Source organism: Pelophylax lessonae, assembly GCF_965119305.1.
Source record: "Pelophylax lessonae genome assembly, chromosome: 5".
NCBI lineage: Eukaryota > Metazoa > Chordata > Amphibia > Anura > Ranidae > Pelophylax > Pelophylax lessonae.
The window spans coordinates 476,804,052-476,821,172 of NC_138772.1; the positions used below are offsets into that span (position 1 = coordinate 476,804,052).

The 17,121-nt window shown below is 46.0% G+C and overlaps 1 protein-coding gene across 1 annotated transcript in view; it reads right to left on the minus strand.

Annotated features, from left to right (window-relative positions):
- Positions 1-17,121, minus strand: part of INTS8 (integrator complex subunit 8) — a 142,523-nt gene that overhangs the window by 83,767 nt on the left and 41,635 nt on the right. The window contains exon 8 of the mRNA XM_082259349.1: positions 5,727-5,834. Within this exon, the coding sequence (XP_082115475.1) occupies positions 5,727-5,834 (108 nt within the window). The remainder of the gene's footprint in view (positions 1-5,726; positions 5,835-17,121) is intronic.

The following is a 17,121-nucleotide window of genomic DNA, read 5'->3' on the forward strand; positions in this document are numbered from 1 at the left end:
CATATCCCAATTAACATGAGCCAAATAAAATAAATAACATTCCCACATGGGACTGCAGTGGGGAAAAGGTAAAAAAGGAACCTGGAGAACAGTTCACTTAAAAAGCCTCAATAAAAGAGTTGAGTCCTCTCATATATGGAACCCTCTTGAATTTGGCCAGGAATATGTTATTGTTGGCCAGGTGTGTGCTCCATGGGTATGGGGCGCCCTCCATCAGGAGAAGAGTAGGCACATCACACTCCGGGGGCACATACCTGGTCAACAATAACATATCCCTGGCCAAATTCAAGAGGGTTCCATATATATGGGTAAATACCTTTATTTAGGCTTTTTAAAAGAGATTTACTCTCCGGGTTTGTTTTGTGCACTTTTTTCCCTCTGCAGTCCCATGTGGGGATGTTTTTATGCTTCCACAGAGGTTCGTAAAAGACATGATTGACATATCCATTCCTGCCTGAAGAAGCAGATTCTTTCTGTGAAACAAATCCAGTTTGCCGGCTACCCTGTATCATCACAGTATCTGACGAAATGAAAACGGTTTATGAACAGGATCAAAGTAAATTCATATAAAGGGATAGTAAATATGGGTAAAGGCATATGGAAATGTCCTAGTCTTTGTAACCCGAAAGACAAACTAAATTTTTAAGAAATACAAATTTTCATTTGTTGCATGAAATAAAGATGTACGCTTTTTAAATAAACAAACATGTTGATCTTTTTAAGTTAATTAATTGGTTAAAAATGGATTTTTGTAAAATCTTACCGTAAAATCCTTTTCTCTTAGCTCATTGACAGACGTAGTCCTCGGTGATACAGCACCTTCGGGTTATGTTGCCTCCACAGGAGCAGGACTAGACAGGAAATTAAAATGCTCTGGCCACACCCTAGGGGCAGTCCCAGAGGGTATATCCTCTCTCTTTCTGCCTCAGCAAATCAGTTATGTCAAAAAGCAGTCTTTAGAGATTTTAACCCAACCCAACACAAAAACAGAGGGGCGGGGACTACGTCTGTCAATGAGCTAAGAGAAAAGGATTTTACGGTAAGATTTTACAAAAATCCATTTTTCTCTAGCGCTCATTGACAGACGTAGTCCTCGGTGATACAGCACCTTCGGGACGTCCCAGAGCAGTATCACAAATGAGGGGTGGGAAAATGGAAATCAAATCCCAATCTAGAAGGCCCAACCGGTGCCAACTAGAAGTTTACAATGCTCATCCTTAATGATGAGACTCAACAAAAAAAGAAAATTTTTTCAAACAGAAAAAAACCCTCGAGGTAGACCACCGGTCTCCTCAAATTGCGGCCTGCAAAACCTTGCGGCCAAATGAGGCATCCGCCGATGCCATCACATCAATTTTATAGAATTTTGTAAAGGTATGTACCGACGACCAGGTGGCCGCCTTACATACCTGGACCACTGACGCCTGATGGCGAAAGGCCCAGGAAGTACTGAGCGCTCGAGTGGAGTGCGCCCTAACAGGGAACGGAGGACTCTGACCCTTAATAGAATAAGCCTGTACCACCGTCTGTCTAATCCATTTGGCAATGGTCGCGGCAGATGCAGGCAAACCCTTTCTGGGGCCATCCGTGATCACAAAAAGTGAATCCGTCTTACGGAATGATTCCGTAGCTTTCAGGTATGCCCTGATTGCCCGAACCACATCCAAGGAATGCAACGCATGTTCCCGATGATGCTTGGGCTGAGGACACAAGGAAGGTAGTACAATATCTTCATTCAGATGAAAATCTGAAACCACCTTAGGAAGAAAGGATGGCTTAGGATGAAGTACTACCTTATCCCTATGAATCACTAGGTATGGGGACTGGCATGATAATGCAGCCAGTTCTGACACCCTGCGAGCAGAAGTGATAGCCACCAAGAAGGCCACCTTCTGGGATAAAGTAAGCAAGGGAATCTCCCTGATGTTTTCAAAGGGAGGTTTCTGTAGAACCGACAAAACTAAATTAAGATCCCAGGGCGGTAAGGGCGCGCGGACTGGTGGAGCCAGGTGCCGCACCCCCTGGATGAAATTCCGCACCAAGGACTTGGTAGCTAAAGGTTTCTGAAAGAAGATTGCTAATGCTGAAACTTGACCCTTGATGGTGCTCAAGGCTAGCTTCTGCTCAACCCCTTGTTGCAAAAAAGCCAATATTCGAGTCACCGAATAGGTACGTGGAGGAAATCCTAAAGATTCGCACCACGCAATATGTCTTCCATGTGTGATAATAGACCTTGCTGGAAGTCGCTTTCCTTGCTTTAATAAGGGTAGGAATGACTGAAGCTGACAAACCTCTGTCCTTCAGTACTTGGGTCTCAATGGCCAGGCCATTAAAACCAGCGACTGTAAAGCACGATGGTAAATTGGTCCTTGAGACCACAGACACTCCCTGAGACGAAGTTCCCACGGAACGTCTGCGACTAGCATGTCCAAGTCGGCCAGGCCGGCTTGACGAGGCCAGCCTAGAATTTCTAGGACCACTGGCGCTGACTGGATCTGAACCAGGCGTCCCTAGAGCTATCTGGGCCCGACCATCCGAGAAAGTCTGGTCGTTTTCTGTTCCCACACATTTATCAGATACCTGATTACTATCAGGAAGGGTGATCTTTTCTGGTTGAACCTCAGGGACCGAAGTCACCCGGCTAGAGGCTTCTTGGCCTGTCTGGTCAACCAGATCCGATTCCTGTGGGGAATTGAGACTAATCTTAGGAAAAGGTAAAGGAAAAGATCTATTCAGGGAACGGTGACTACCGCTCCCTGTAGTACTTAAATGTTGGAAGGGAAGAATCGCACCGGTAGTAGTAGTAGTTGATGCTCGATCTAATGTCCTGAATACCGGTGAAAACGTCCCCCCACCCTCAAACCGGGTGGGGGCGCACCTTCAGGCTGTGTACTCCTTTGCTTCGGGTTTGGCTGAGTTGGTCCTCTGTTTGTCCGACCAGCCTTTCTTGAACCCTCCTGGAGGAGTCTTGCCTTTCCCGCTTGTTCCTGCCGGGCGTGCAAACCCTTTATGGGCGGTAAAGAAAGGTCCTCGCTTGTTGCGAGGTCCCTTAGCTTTAGCAGCCTGTGGCAAAAAAGTGCTCTTGCCCCCAGTGGCATCCTTAATGATTTCATCTAGGGTGGCCCCAAATAGACGATTCCCCTGAAAGGGGAGATTCGTCAAGGTCTTTTTGGAACCTAGGTCAGCTGACCAGCATTTTAACCACAGCACACATCTGAGGATTACCGCTGACATAGATGCATGCCCTAATAGGGGAGTAGTGTCCAAGGCTGCGTCACAGATAAACTGTAGCCCTTGTATAATCTGTTCCATCAAATCAGATGTTTCCTGGGGAATATCTTTTCCCCTAAGGTCTTGGCGTACCAATCTCGCCCATTCCGTAAGTGTCTGGGAAACTAGACCAATAACAATTACTGGTCTAAATGCTGACCTTATCAGAGAGAAGATAGTGCGGGACTCTGCTTCCATCTTTCGATCCACCGGATCCTTAAAGGACGAAGTGTCCTCCACTGGGATAACCGTGGCTTTATTCAGCCTGGAAATAGGTGGATCCACCACTGGTGGTACCGTCCATTTCTTAATGATGGATTCCTCAAACGGATAGCGTCTAGCAATACGCTTGGAAATAGTAAAGGTACGTTTAGAATGCTCCCATTCTCCTTTAATCTTATTACCAAAACACTTGGGTACAGGAAAAACCTTCACCGTTTTGATGGGCTTGTTAGTACCAAAAGGAATCTCTGTTTCAGTTGCTTCTGCCGGTAAAACCTCAAGTTTTAAGGTTTCCTGCACTGCCACAACTAGTGCGTCCACCAATGCTTCTTCCTGAATTATAGCGGGAGAAGAAACGTCCTCCTCACTGTCTGAGGGAGCTTTACCTGAGGTAACAGCCCTTGCAGAGGGACCTGCAACTGCAGTGACCATCTCTGAATCTGAGTCAGAGGTGTCAGATAATATAGGGGTAGGCGGGGGTCGCTTCCTTGACCCTCGTCCCTGACAGGCCGCCTCCACCCGAGCCACCATAGACTCCAAAATTGCTGTAAATGCCTCCACACTCTGTGCACCGGCGGGTCCCGTGGCCCCCTCGAGGGAAACAGGTGGGGGAATTTGTGTGGCAGGGTCCATGATTATTCTAGTAACTTCCCGGATAATATAATTCAAAAATAAAAAACTTTTTTTTTTTTTCAGACCCCCAGCGCCACAAAAGCCCCTTAGTGTTACCTGCTAGGGATCCCTATCGATCGAGAGAGAGATAGACCCCCAGGCTCACCACTTGATGCTCAGAGTTTAACTGCAACAGGTTACAGCGCTGTCTTGACAAACAGGAAGTCTTTTGGCTTGCTGCCCAGGAAGAAAGGAGGCGGCTCCGCCCCTCTGCACGCCTTCCGGCGCCTCCCCTAGCTCCACGAGGTGTTTGGATCACCTCAAACATGGCCGCCCCCATGCTGGAGACACGAGGCTACGCCAAAATGGCGGCTCGTGCAATCCAGCAAAAAAAATGGCGGCGGCCTGTACCGAATAGCGGTGTGCTGCAGGGCACACAACACTATCTCTGCATGGGGATTTTTGGCGTGGTTGGCGGTACCGGCCCTGGCGGACCGCATGGCCGTTCGGAAGGCCTGCTATAGCTGGAGATTTGACTAGGAAGGCAGTCTACATGTCCGTGGCTTCTGACTGGTAGGTACCTTATTCTTATCACAGTAAGATTCCCAGACTGCCACTGATTACAATCTTTTAAACATGTATACAATTAGATTGTTAGCTCCCAAACCAAGCCTCCTGGCTTTTTGCACATAAAATCACACTCAAAGTAGGGGGATCTGTGCCATGTTATAGGATAGAGGGGGACTCTATCTTACCATACAGAGAGGGGCCCGCGTTCACCACAAGACCCGTCAGGGGGAAAAGGGGGAACATACTACTCACCATACCGGAACCAGGCGGGCACCAACTCCTGACAGTACCCCTCTCCACCGGGGCGGGAGGGCTGTCGACCAATACGGACGCCGTGACTCATGGTCTTTGGCGTTTCAGCGAGACGTTTAACTCGCGGGGTCAGTCCCTTAATGGGACTTTGTCGCGGCCGACCCAGCGCGGAGCTATGGCCTGCACGCGCTCGTAGGCTGAACTGGGGTGACCACCGGATCTCAACATCCAGCCCGTCGCCCAGTTCAGCTTTCTTGCTTGAAGATCTCACAGGAACACTGGAGAAAAAAGCTGTCTAAAAAATCTTTTTAAGAAAAAAAAAAATCTTGCCAGGACCGAAGATCCCAGCAAGGTATCTAGGTCCTTACTCCTAACTAGACAGAAAATAACTGATTTGCTGAGGCAGAGAGAGAGAGGATATACCCTCTGGGACTGCCCCTAGGGTGTGGCCAGAACATTTTAATTTCCTGTCTAGTCCTGCTCCTGTGGAGGCAACATAACCCGAAGGTGCTGTATCACCGAGGACTACGTCTGTCAATGAGGGATAGAGAAAATAACATATTTACACCTCAGACATGCATTTTTTTTTTCTTTTTTTGCCCATGGTAACTGACATGCACCACAGTTGTCATATGGCACCAATCCAGACCCTGTATTCACGTAAGCAGCATTTTACTGTGCCAGTAGTGAACCAGCAGCAGTTTCTCACTCACTTGTACAGCATGGAGTGCTTATGGTTTATAAGATATATGAAAAGGGGGCACAGCAAATATTTTATCTGCTCAGTTTTACAATCTTACCTTAGATACTAGTTGTTTGGTGTTGAAAAAATGCTCCCTAGCCAGCTCATAATTTACTGGGTTGGGGGGTCCTTGCTGGAAGTAAAAGGCTCCAAGGTCATAGCACACCTGTAGAGGAAAAAAAATCTATTGGTTCCAACTAAATTAAAACATTATCTGAAGATGTTAAAAAACACCCAGCATAACCCTACATCCACTCAAACCACAAAAAAAAAAAAAAAAAAAAAGTTGAGAATCAAAAACACCTGTACAAAAATGTTCTGATGGAAGCAGCCATTTCCTAACCCATGCGTTGCCTACCGTTGAGTCAAGGATTATTTTTAGCTTTACAGCTCCAAAAGCAGCACATGAACCCTGGGGAGCAGCTACTTCCACGAGGATCGGGTTTTACTTTGAAAAGATTCCTTTGAGGGAAACTATATTTTGGAGCTATTTTTCTGAAGCACAACATGCAGGAAATGTTCTCTGCCCAATGGAAAGGCATGTTGTGCCATACTCTATACGACTGCTGGACCAACCTGAGCACGGCAAAAGCCAGTGTATATTTTTTATGTTTCAAATGTTTTATTTTCAGATTAGACAGAAACAAGGAAAAAAGGATTACACAACTGTACCACAAAAAAAATAAATAAATAAATAAAAACTGGATTTTGGTAAGAACTTACCATAAAATCCTTTTCTCTGAAGTTCATCGACAGACGCAGCTCCTTATCTTCCTGACTCATAGGGTTATGCTCCTCCTTCTAGGAATAGACACTAGGCAGGAAAAAAAAAAAACTTAACCACGCGTATGGGCGCAGTCTCTGCAGGAATAACCCCTCAGACTCTGATATCATCAAACTGTTTAGTTGCAAGCAGTGTTTAGAAGACAAAAAACCCCATACCTCAAAGTAGAGGGGCGGGTGCTGGGTCTGTCGAACTTCAGAGAAAAAGATTTTACAGTAAGTTCTTCTCTTCATGACTCATAGGGATGTCCCAAAGCAGTATAATCATGAGGGGTGGGTAACAATGCAGAAACAAAATGTAAGTCCCCAATGGCTAAACTTAGCCAACCAGGTAACATGGCGCTCAACCAGGAACAACTGGAGCTCACCCGGAAAAAATGTAACCCTCAAAGAGTAACTAAACAGATTTCTCTTTTAAACTGCAGCCTGCAAAACCTTGCGGCCAAAAGAAGCATCCGCGGATGCCAGCACATCTACCTTGTAGAATTTTGTGAACGTATTCACAAATACTTTGCAAAAAAATTCAATTTCTGGCTGCGACAGTGAACCGGAGGGTCCCGCAGTCACTTCCAGGGGTTCTGCAGGTGAATTTTTATCCTTGGGACTCCATTGCTCAAATAATTTTTTTTTTGTGTAATGTCCCTTTAAGACGGCGAAAAACGCAGTCCCACCGCTATTACTGCGGATTCATAATCCCTGATTAATATGTAATAATAGCAGAGCAGAAGAGGAACAAATCCACAGGGTAACCCAGGAACGTTACCAGTCCACAAAGAAGCATTCAGTCTGATCAGTGTAAAAACAAAACTAACACTGCACAGGAAAAGGAAGAAGCTCTGCCTCAATTATTACAAGCCATGCCACATGCCTGTCCATCCCACGGACCTCAAGAAAATGGCCACTCATACATTCTCAATGGAGAAGTATAGAAAATGGCTGCCCATGCAAACTAATGGGAACACAGAGATCATGAACCACAGCACAATGGCAGCAACCACGGCGCGCCATGCGGTCTCCAGGACCCCCCAAAGGGGTCCCAGAACACATCGGCAACTAAAGGTCCCTAGCCAGGGACCCATCCAGGACAACTCACCCCCCTCACATAAGCGCCATAAAGTCTGAATACCACCCCCCCCCCCCCAAGATAAAACCTGCTAGGGGAATGCCAAGGTGTACACCGGATTGGTCCTCGAGGGAGCCTCTAAGTTCCGACCATTCCAGGAAGGGGCCCACGCCCGCATCCGCCAAGGGTGTTTGGGGGGACAATTTTACTCACCATACCACGGTACCAGGTGGGAGCCCCTCGGAAACAGATCACCTCCCACCCGGGATGGGGGTGCTGTCAGCCAAGGGGAAGCTGCGACTCAGGGCGTTGCAGGTCGATGGGTCCCAGCGAGACTGTCCACTCGCAGGCTCGTCCTCATCCATCGGGGAACTGTCGTGGCGAGGCCTAGTTCTGGACTATAACCTGCCCACTGGCCAGGCTGGGAGACCTTAAGAATCTAGATTATCCAGTGCGAAACCGCAGCCGGCTGTTGCTTGTAGTTCCTCTGGATCTTAGTCCTCAGGAACTAACTAGTTAAAAAAAAAAAAAAATAAATAAAAAAAATCACAAACTTTCCCTGTTACAGCTAAGACCAAAAACCCAGCAGGAAGCTAGGTCCTATTCCTAACACTAGGCAGAACAAACTGTTTGAGGATAGCAGAGTCTGAGGGGTTATGCCTGCAGGGATAGCCACCATAGGCGTGGTTACGTTTTTTTTCCTGCCTAGTGCCTTTTCTGAGGAGAAGCATAACCCTATGCGTCATGAAGATAAGGAGCTGCGTCTGTCGATGAACAATAGAGAAATACATAATTCAACCAGGTTGGAGGTTATAGTATGAAATGTTGACAGGAGCCAACAGTCAAATAGCCATTACCATTACATAGCACATTACACAGCACAAGTAATCAGATAGACAAAAGAAACTTAGAGATGATGAATAAACTGTGCATTGTAATAAAAAGGAGTACACCAAGCATTTACAGTACCTCACAAAAGGGAGTACACTCCTGACATTTTTTGTAAATATTTTATTATATCTTTTAATTCGACAACACTGAAGAAATTACACTTTGCTACAATGTAAAGTAGTGAGTGTACAGCTTGTATAACAGTGTAAATTAGCTCTCTCCTCAAAATAACTTAAACAGCCATTAATGTCTAAACCACTGGCAACATAAGTGAAAATATCAAAATTGGGCCCAATTAGCCATTCTCCCTCCCCGGCATCATGTGACTCGTTAGTGTTACAAGTTCCCAGGTGTGAATGGGGAGCAGGTGTGTTAAAGTTAAATTTATCGTTCTCACTCTCTGATACTGGTCACTGGAAGTTCAACATGGCACCTCATGGCAAAATAACTCTCTGAGGATCTGAAAAAAAGAATTGTTGCTCTACAAAAAGATGGCCTAGGCTATAAGAAGATCACCAAGACCTTGAAACTGAGCTGCAGCACAGTGGCCAAGACCATACAGCTGTTTAACAGGACAGGTTCCACTCCGAACAGGATTTGCCATTGTTTGACCAAAATAGTTGAGTCAGCGTCATATCCAGAGGTTGTCTTTGGGAAATAGACGTAGGAGTGCTGCCAGCATTGCTGCAGAGGTTAAAGGGGTGTGGGGGGGGGGGGTCAGCCTGTCAGTGCTCAGACCATACGCCGCACACTTGATGCGCAAGAAAGCCTGCAAACAGTTTGCTGAAGACAAGCAGACTATGGACATGGATTGCTGGAACCATGTCCTGTGGTCTGATGACACCAAGATAAACTTATTTGGTTCAGATGGTGTCAAGCGTGTGGCGGCAACCAGGTGAGGAGTACAAAGACAAGCGTGTCTTGCCTACAGTCAAGCATGGTGTTGGGAGTGTCATGGTCTGAGGCTGCATGAGTGCTTCCGGCACTGGGGAGCTACAGTTCATTGAGGGAACCATGAACGCCAAGATGTAATGTGACATACTGAAGCAGAGCATGATCCCCCTCCCTTGGGAGACTGGGCCGCAGGACAGTATTCCAACATGATAACGACCCCAAACACACCTCCAAGACGACCACTGCCTTGTTAAAGAAGCTGAGGGTAAAGGTGATGGACTGGCCAAGCATGTCTCCAGACCTAAACCCTAGGTCTCTAACATTCACCAGCTCAATGATGTAATCATAGGGGAGTGGAAGAGGACTCCAGTGGCAACCTGTGAAGCTCTGGTGAACTCCATGCCCAAGAGGGTTAAGGCAGTGCTGGAAAAGAATGGTGGCCACACAAAATATTGACATTTTGGGCCCAATTTGGACATTTTAACTTAGGGCTGTACTCACTTTTGTTTTCCAGTGGTTTAGACATTAATGGCTGTGTGTGGAGTTACTTTGAGGGGACAGCAAATTTACACTGTTATACAAGCTGTACACTCACTACTTTAACCACTTAAGCCCCGGAAGATTTTACCCCCTTCCTGACCAGGGGTTTTTTTGCGATGTTTTACTGCGTGACTTTAAACAGACAATTGCGCGGTAGTCCAAAGCTGTACCTAAACAAATTTGACGTCCTTTTTTTCCCACAAACAGAGCTTTCTTTTGGTGGTATTTGATCACCTGTGCGATTTTTACTTTTTGCGCTATAAACAAAAAAAGAGCGTAAATTTTGCAAAAATAACAATATTTTTCACATTTTTTTTTATATGAAATTCCCCCCCCCCCAAAAAAAAAAATGTAAAAATCAAAATTTTTTAACATTTTTGGCCAATTTGTTTTCTGCCACATATGTTTGGTAAAAAAAAAATTGCAAAAAGCGTATTTTGATTGGTTTGTGCAAAAGTTATTGCGTTTACTAACTAAGGGAAAGATTTCGATCATTTTTGGTGTTTTTTTTTTTTAACGCGTAATGGCGGCGATCTGCGATTTTATTGCGGTACTGCGACATTGCGGCGGACAGATCGGACCCTTGACTGACATTTTTGGGGTTACCAGTGACATTACTGCAGTAATCAGTGCTATACATATGCAGTGTTACTGCAAAATGACACTGGCAGGGAAGGGGTTAACTTCATTGGGGAGGGAGGGGTTAAGTGTGTCCCTAGGGGCGTGATTCTAACTGTGATTGGCTGTGGCTACTAGTGTAGGAACAGTGATCAACGGTCCTACATAGTAGAACCGTGTGATCACTGTTTCTACACAGGGGAGAATGACAGGCGGCTTGTTTACATCAGACGCCTGACTTTCTCCCTCTGCACCAACGATCGGCGAGTGACCGGCGGAGTAAGTCAAATAATCAGATATGATAGGTGAACCAGTCAAGTAGAAACAATAAGCCATAGATTTTAGTAATATGAATAAACCTCATATTAAGATATGATGGATAAAATACGCATACAGATATGATGAAGAAATCATGTATTTAGGTGCACTCAGTAAACCAGGCATTTTGGTTTAACAGATAAAGTAGACTTGTAGAAAAAAAAAAAAATAGGTAACTCATGCACTGGGATGCGGTGGGTAAAGTGAGCATTTAGGTGTGGTGGGTTAACCAGCATTTAAGTATAATAGACACATCAGGCATAGAAGTTTGATGCCAGTATGGGTTTTAGTAAAGTAGTTGTAAACTTTAGACCTTAAATATGAACAAATCATATCCATCTATTCTGTATACTTGCCTCTATCCAAATCACTGACTGATTACTCTCTGCTCCTGCCTTGTTTCTTCTGTTGTCTGCATGAGTTACTTCTGACAGACTCCAAGAGATAATTGATAACAGGGCAGGAGAGCTCCAGCGCACAGCCTGTGACTGATATCCTCAAGCTGTGCATATTCTCAGTGTACTAAAGGGGGTGGGGGCTCTTCCCTCCAGTCAGGCCTCAGAGCTCCACTCATTGAGATCTGCAGTGTAAGATTTTGTATTCCTGCTCCCCGAGCTGGAAGATCCTGTGTAAATTTTGGATTTTGAAAGGCTGTAGAGGACAGATGGCAACTATACAGTGCATCTGGAAAGTATTCCCAGCATTTCACTTTTTCCACATTTTGTTATGTTACAGTCCTATTCCAAAATAAATTAAATTCATTATTTTCCTCACAATTTTCCAACAATAGCCCAAAATGACAACATGAAACAAGTTTGTTTGAACTCTTTAAAAAAATTATTAAAAAATAAAAAAACGAAAAAATCCCATGTACATAAGTATTCACTGCCTTTGCTTAATACTTTGCTGAAGCACCTTTGCCACCAATTAAAGCCTAAAGTCTTTTTGAGTATGATGATACAAGCTTGGTACGCCTATTTTTGGGCAGTTTCTCCCATTCTTTGCAGGACCTCTCAAGCTCCATCAGGTTGGATGGGGCGTGTCGGTGCACAGCCATTTTCAGATCTCTCCAGAGATGTTCAAATGGGTTCAAGTTTGGGCCACAATGACATTCACACAGTTGTCCCATAGCCAATCCTTTGTTATATTGGCTGTGTGCTTAAGGTTGTTGCCCTGTTGGAAGATTAACCTTTACCCCAGTCTGAGGTCCAGAGCACTCTGGAGCAGGTTTTCATCAAGGATGTCTCTGTACATTGCTGCATTCATCTTTCCCTCGATCCTGACTAGTCTCCCAGTTCCTGCTGCTAAAAAACATCCCCACAGCATGATGCTGCCATCACCATACTTCACTGTAGGGATGGTATTGGCTAGGTGGTGAGTAGTGCCTGGTTTCCTCCAGACATGACGCTTGCCATTAAGACCAAGAAGAGTTCAATCTTTGTGTTATCAGACCAGAACATTTTGTTTCTCATGTTCTGACAGGTGCCTTTTGGCAAACTCCAGACGGGCTGTCATGTGCCTTTTATTAAGGAGTGGCTTCTGTCTGGCCACTCTACCAGAAAGGCCTGATTGGTGGAGGGCTGCAGAGATAGTTGTTCTTCTGGAAGGTTCTCCTCTCTCCACAGAGAAACACTGGAGCTCTGTCAGTGTGACCATCGGGTTCTTGGTCACCTCCATGACGAAGGTCCTACTCCCCCGATCGCTCAGTTTGGCCAGACAGCCTGCTCTAGGAAGACTCCTGGTGGTTCCAAACTTCCTCCATTTACGAATGATGGGAGGCCACTGTGCTCATTGGGACCTTCAATGGTGCACAAAATTTTCCTGTACCCTTCCCCAGATCTGTGTCTCAATACAATCCTATCTCGGAGGTCTACAGACAATTCCTTGGACTTCATGGCTTAGTTTGTGCTCTGACATGCTCTGTTAACTGTGGTACCTTATATGAAAAGATGTGTGCCTTTCCAAATCATGTCCAATGAAATGAATTTACCACAGGTGGACTCCAATCAAGTTGTAGAAACATCTCGATGACTAGTGGAATCAGGATGCACCTGAGCTCAATTTTGAGTGTCATAGCAAAGGCTGTGAATACTTCTGTACATGTGACTTTTTTTTTTTTTTTATAAATTTGCAAAGATTTTAAACAAATTTCTTTCACATTGTCATTATGGGGTATGGTTTGTAGAAATTTTGAGGAAAATAATGAATGTTATCCATTTTGAAATAAGGCAGTAAACACAAAATGTGGAAAAAGTGAAGCATTGTGAATACTTTCCAGATGCACTGAAAACATGTACAACCTACAGCTGCAAGAAAAAGTATGTGAACCCTTTGGAATGATATGGATTTCTGCACAAATTGGTCATAAAATGTGATCTGATCATCATCTAAGTCACAACAATAGACAATCACAGTCTGCTTAAACTACACACAAAGAATGAAATGTTGCCATGTTTTTAATGAACACACCATGTAAACATTCACAGTGCAGGTGGAAAAAGTATGTGAACCCCTAGACTAATGCCCTCTCCAAGAGCTAATTGGAGTGAGATGTCAGCCAACTGGAGTGTTGGTTACAGCTGCCCTGCCCTAAAAAAAAAACACACACCAGTTCTGGGTTTGCTTTTCACAAGAAGCATTGCCTGATGTGAATGATGCCTCACACAAAAGAGCTCTCAGAAGACCTACGATTAAGAATTGTTGACTTGCATAAAGCTGGAAAGGGTTATAAAAGTATCTCCAAAAGCCTTGCTGTTCATCAGTCCACGGTAAGACAAATTGTCTATAAATGGAGAAAGTTCAGCAATGCTGCTACTCTCCCTAGGAGTGGCCGCCCTGTAAAGATGACTGCAAGAGCACAGCGCAGACTGCTCAATGAGGTGATGAAGAATCCTAGAGTGTCAGCTAAAGACTTACAAAGGTCACTGGCAAATGCTAACATCCCTGTTAGCGAATCTACAATACGTAAAACACTAAACAAGAATGGATTTCATGGGAGGATACCACAGAGGAAGCCACTGCTGTCCAAACAAAACATTGGTGCACGTTTACAGTTTGCACAAGAGCACCTGGATGTTCCACAGCAGTACTGGCAAAATATTTTGTGGACAGATGAAACCAAAGTTGAGTTGTTTGGAAGAAACACACAAAACTATGTGTGGCGAAAAAGAGGCACAGCACACCAACATCAAAACCTCATCCCAACTGTGAAGTATGGTGGTGGGGGCATCATGGTTTGGGCTGTTTTGCTGCGTCAGGGCCTGGACGGATTGCTATCATGGAAGGAAAAATGAATTCCCAAGTTTATCAAGACATTTTGCAGGAGAACTTAAGGCCATCTGTCTACCAGCTGAAGCTCAACAGAAGATGGGTGTTGCAACAGGACAATGACCCAAAGCATAGAAGTAAATCAACAACAGAATGGCTTTAACAGAAGAAAATACGCCTTCTGAAGTGGCCCAGTCAAAGTCCTGACCTCAACCCGATTGAGATGCTGTGGCATGTGAAAGCGATTCACACCAGACATCCCAAGCATATTGCTGAACTGAAACAGTTCTGTAAAGAGGAATGGTCAAGAATTTTTTCTCCTGACTGTTGTGCACGTCTGATCTGCAACTACAGGAAACGTTTGGTTGAAGTTATTGCTGCCAAAGGAGGTTCAACCAGTTATTAAATCCAAGGGTTCACATACTTTTCCCACCTGCACTGTGAATGTTTACATGGTGTGTTCAATAAAAACATGGCAACATTTCATTCTTTGTGTGTTATTAGTTTAAGCAGATTGTGATTGTCTATTGTTGTGACTTAGATGATGATCAGATCACATTTTATGACCAATTTGTGCAGAAATCCATATCATTCCAAAGGGTTCACATACATTTTCTTGCAGCTGTATGTAGAAGGATTTGTTTCATCTCTCCGTGTCATCTGAGGACAGTTATGTCACTGGATATATGGAAAAGTTTACAACCACTAATAAATCAAGTCAAGTGAGAAATTGAACCACTAAGCCTATTCTGCAACAAGGGTTTATGTCATTAATTACTGTGCTAAGCGTTACGGACACCATAACATTTAACGTAAATATACATTAGATTGTAACAAAATTAAAACCGGGAAATATATACTTAGGCCTGGTTCACACCTATGCAGGTTGCAGCTGATACATATTCCAGATGCATTTTGCATTTTTCAATACACATTTTTATCTGTTGAAGTCTATGGAACCAAAGTCACAACCTGCTTGTCATGGTCTTACCTCCTTGCTGTTCTCCTTCGTTTGACATGTGCTGGCGGCCATCTTGGTTTCTGGGTTTCTTGTAGCCTCCCACCCTGCGGCTCCTCCTTCCCACTGGGAGGAGCTGGATGCCTAGCTCATATATATAGGAGGTCTGTGGCTCAGTTCCCTGCTTGGTCCTCCTGTGTTCACATGCTACTAAGACTGCTGCTACTTCTGGTTCCTGTTCCTGGCTTCGTCTGACTACCCTGTTGGTTCCTGATCCTGGCTTCGTCTGACTACCCTGTTGGTTCCTGATCCTGGCTTCGTCTGACTACCCTGTTGGTTCCTGATCCTGGCTTCGTCTGACTACCCTGTTGGTTCCTGATCCTGGCTTCGTCTGACTACCCTGCTGGTTCCAGACCCCTGGCTTCGCAAAGACTCTGCATCGGTTTCGCCATCCGTTTGGACTTTTGCTTTATAGCTTGTTTTTCAATAAAGCTGTCTTATTTTCACTTATCTGTTGTTGTACGTCTGGTTCATGGTTCCGTGACATTAGGACCAAGCCATGAATTCTGACGGTACAGGGCCATCCTCGCTACCCACGCTGGTTGCCAGACTTGATCAGCAGGATCACCTGTTGGGTCGGGTCGCCGTGGCGTTGCAAACCCTGCTTGAACGCACGGTACCACAGGCCATGAATTCTGACGGTACAGGGCCATCCTCACTACCCACGTTGGTTGCCAGACTTGATCAGCAGGATCACCTGTTGGGTCAGTTCGCCGTGGCGTTGCAATCCCTGCTTGAACGCACGGCTCATTTCGCTCCCGTTGCCGATGGGTCGGTTGTCGCTCCTGGGTCCGCTCCGGTTGTTGCGCCAGAGTCTACCCCGACACCTGTTGTTGCGCCTGCGGTGTTTCGGGGTATGTCCGGTTCTGCCCCCCTTCCACAGCGCTTTGGGGGAGAGCCAACTCAGTGCCGAGGTTTCCTTAACCAGGTGGGCATTTATTTCGAGTTGCTGCCACATGCCTTTCCTACTGAGAGATCAAAGGTGGGCTTCCTGATCTCGCTGCTCTCGGACAAGGCCTTGGCCTGGGCCAGCCCTTTATGGGAGAACAACAATCCGGTGGTTGCCGAGTTTTCCGGTTTTGTTGCTTCTCTTCGGAAGGTATTCGATGTGCCGGCTCGTGCTGCCTCTGCTGCGAAGCTCCTTATGTCCATCAGACAGGGTTCACGATCCGTAGCTGAATACGCCATTGAGTTTCGTACCCTGGCAGCAGAGGTGGGCTGGAATAATGAGGCTCTGGTCGCTGCTTTCTCTCATGGTCTCTCGGATGCCTTGAAGGATGAGGTTGCAGCTAAGGACCTACCAGTGGAGCTCGAGTCCCTTATTTCTTTCCTGATTTTGATTGACACCAGACTCAGGGAGAGACCTTCCTTTAAGGAGAGTCTGCGGAGGCCTCCTAACAGATTGGCGCCTACGTTTGCTGTCCCACCCGTGCCTCCCTCTCCTCCCACGCCTCCTGGGGATGACTTGTCTGGGGGTGAACCCATGCAGCTGGGGTTTGCTCGCCTGTCCGAGGGGGAGAGGGTACTCCGGAGACGCGAGGGCCGATGCATGTACTGTGGTCTCGGTGGGCATTTTCGGTTGGCATGTCCGAACCGTCCGGGGAAACGCTCGCACCTGAGATCCTGTCAGGGGCAGATCTTGGGTGGAGTCTCCTCGTCCCCGGTTTCCCGTGTTGACAAACCACTGATCACTGTTGTCCTCTCCTGGGTCGGGGGCTCGGTGACGACCCAGGCGTTGGTGGACTCTGGTGCTGGTGGTTTGTTCATTGATAGTGTGTTCGCTGCCACCAATTCCATTCCTCTGCAGGCTCGGGGTTCACCTCTGGCTCTTGAGGCGATAGACGGCAGACCCCTTCTGCCGCCACACGTGACTCATGAGACCCTTCCAGTGGGGTTAGCCATTGGTGCCGTTCACAGAGAGTCGGTCTGCTTCCAGGTTATTTCGTCTCCACACTACTCGGTGGTCTTGGGGTACCCCTGGCTCCAGAAGCATAATCCGATTTTCGATTGGAGATCGGCCGAGATCCTCTCGTGGTCACCGCAGTGTGGGGCTAGTTGCAT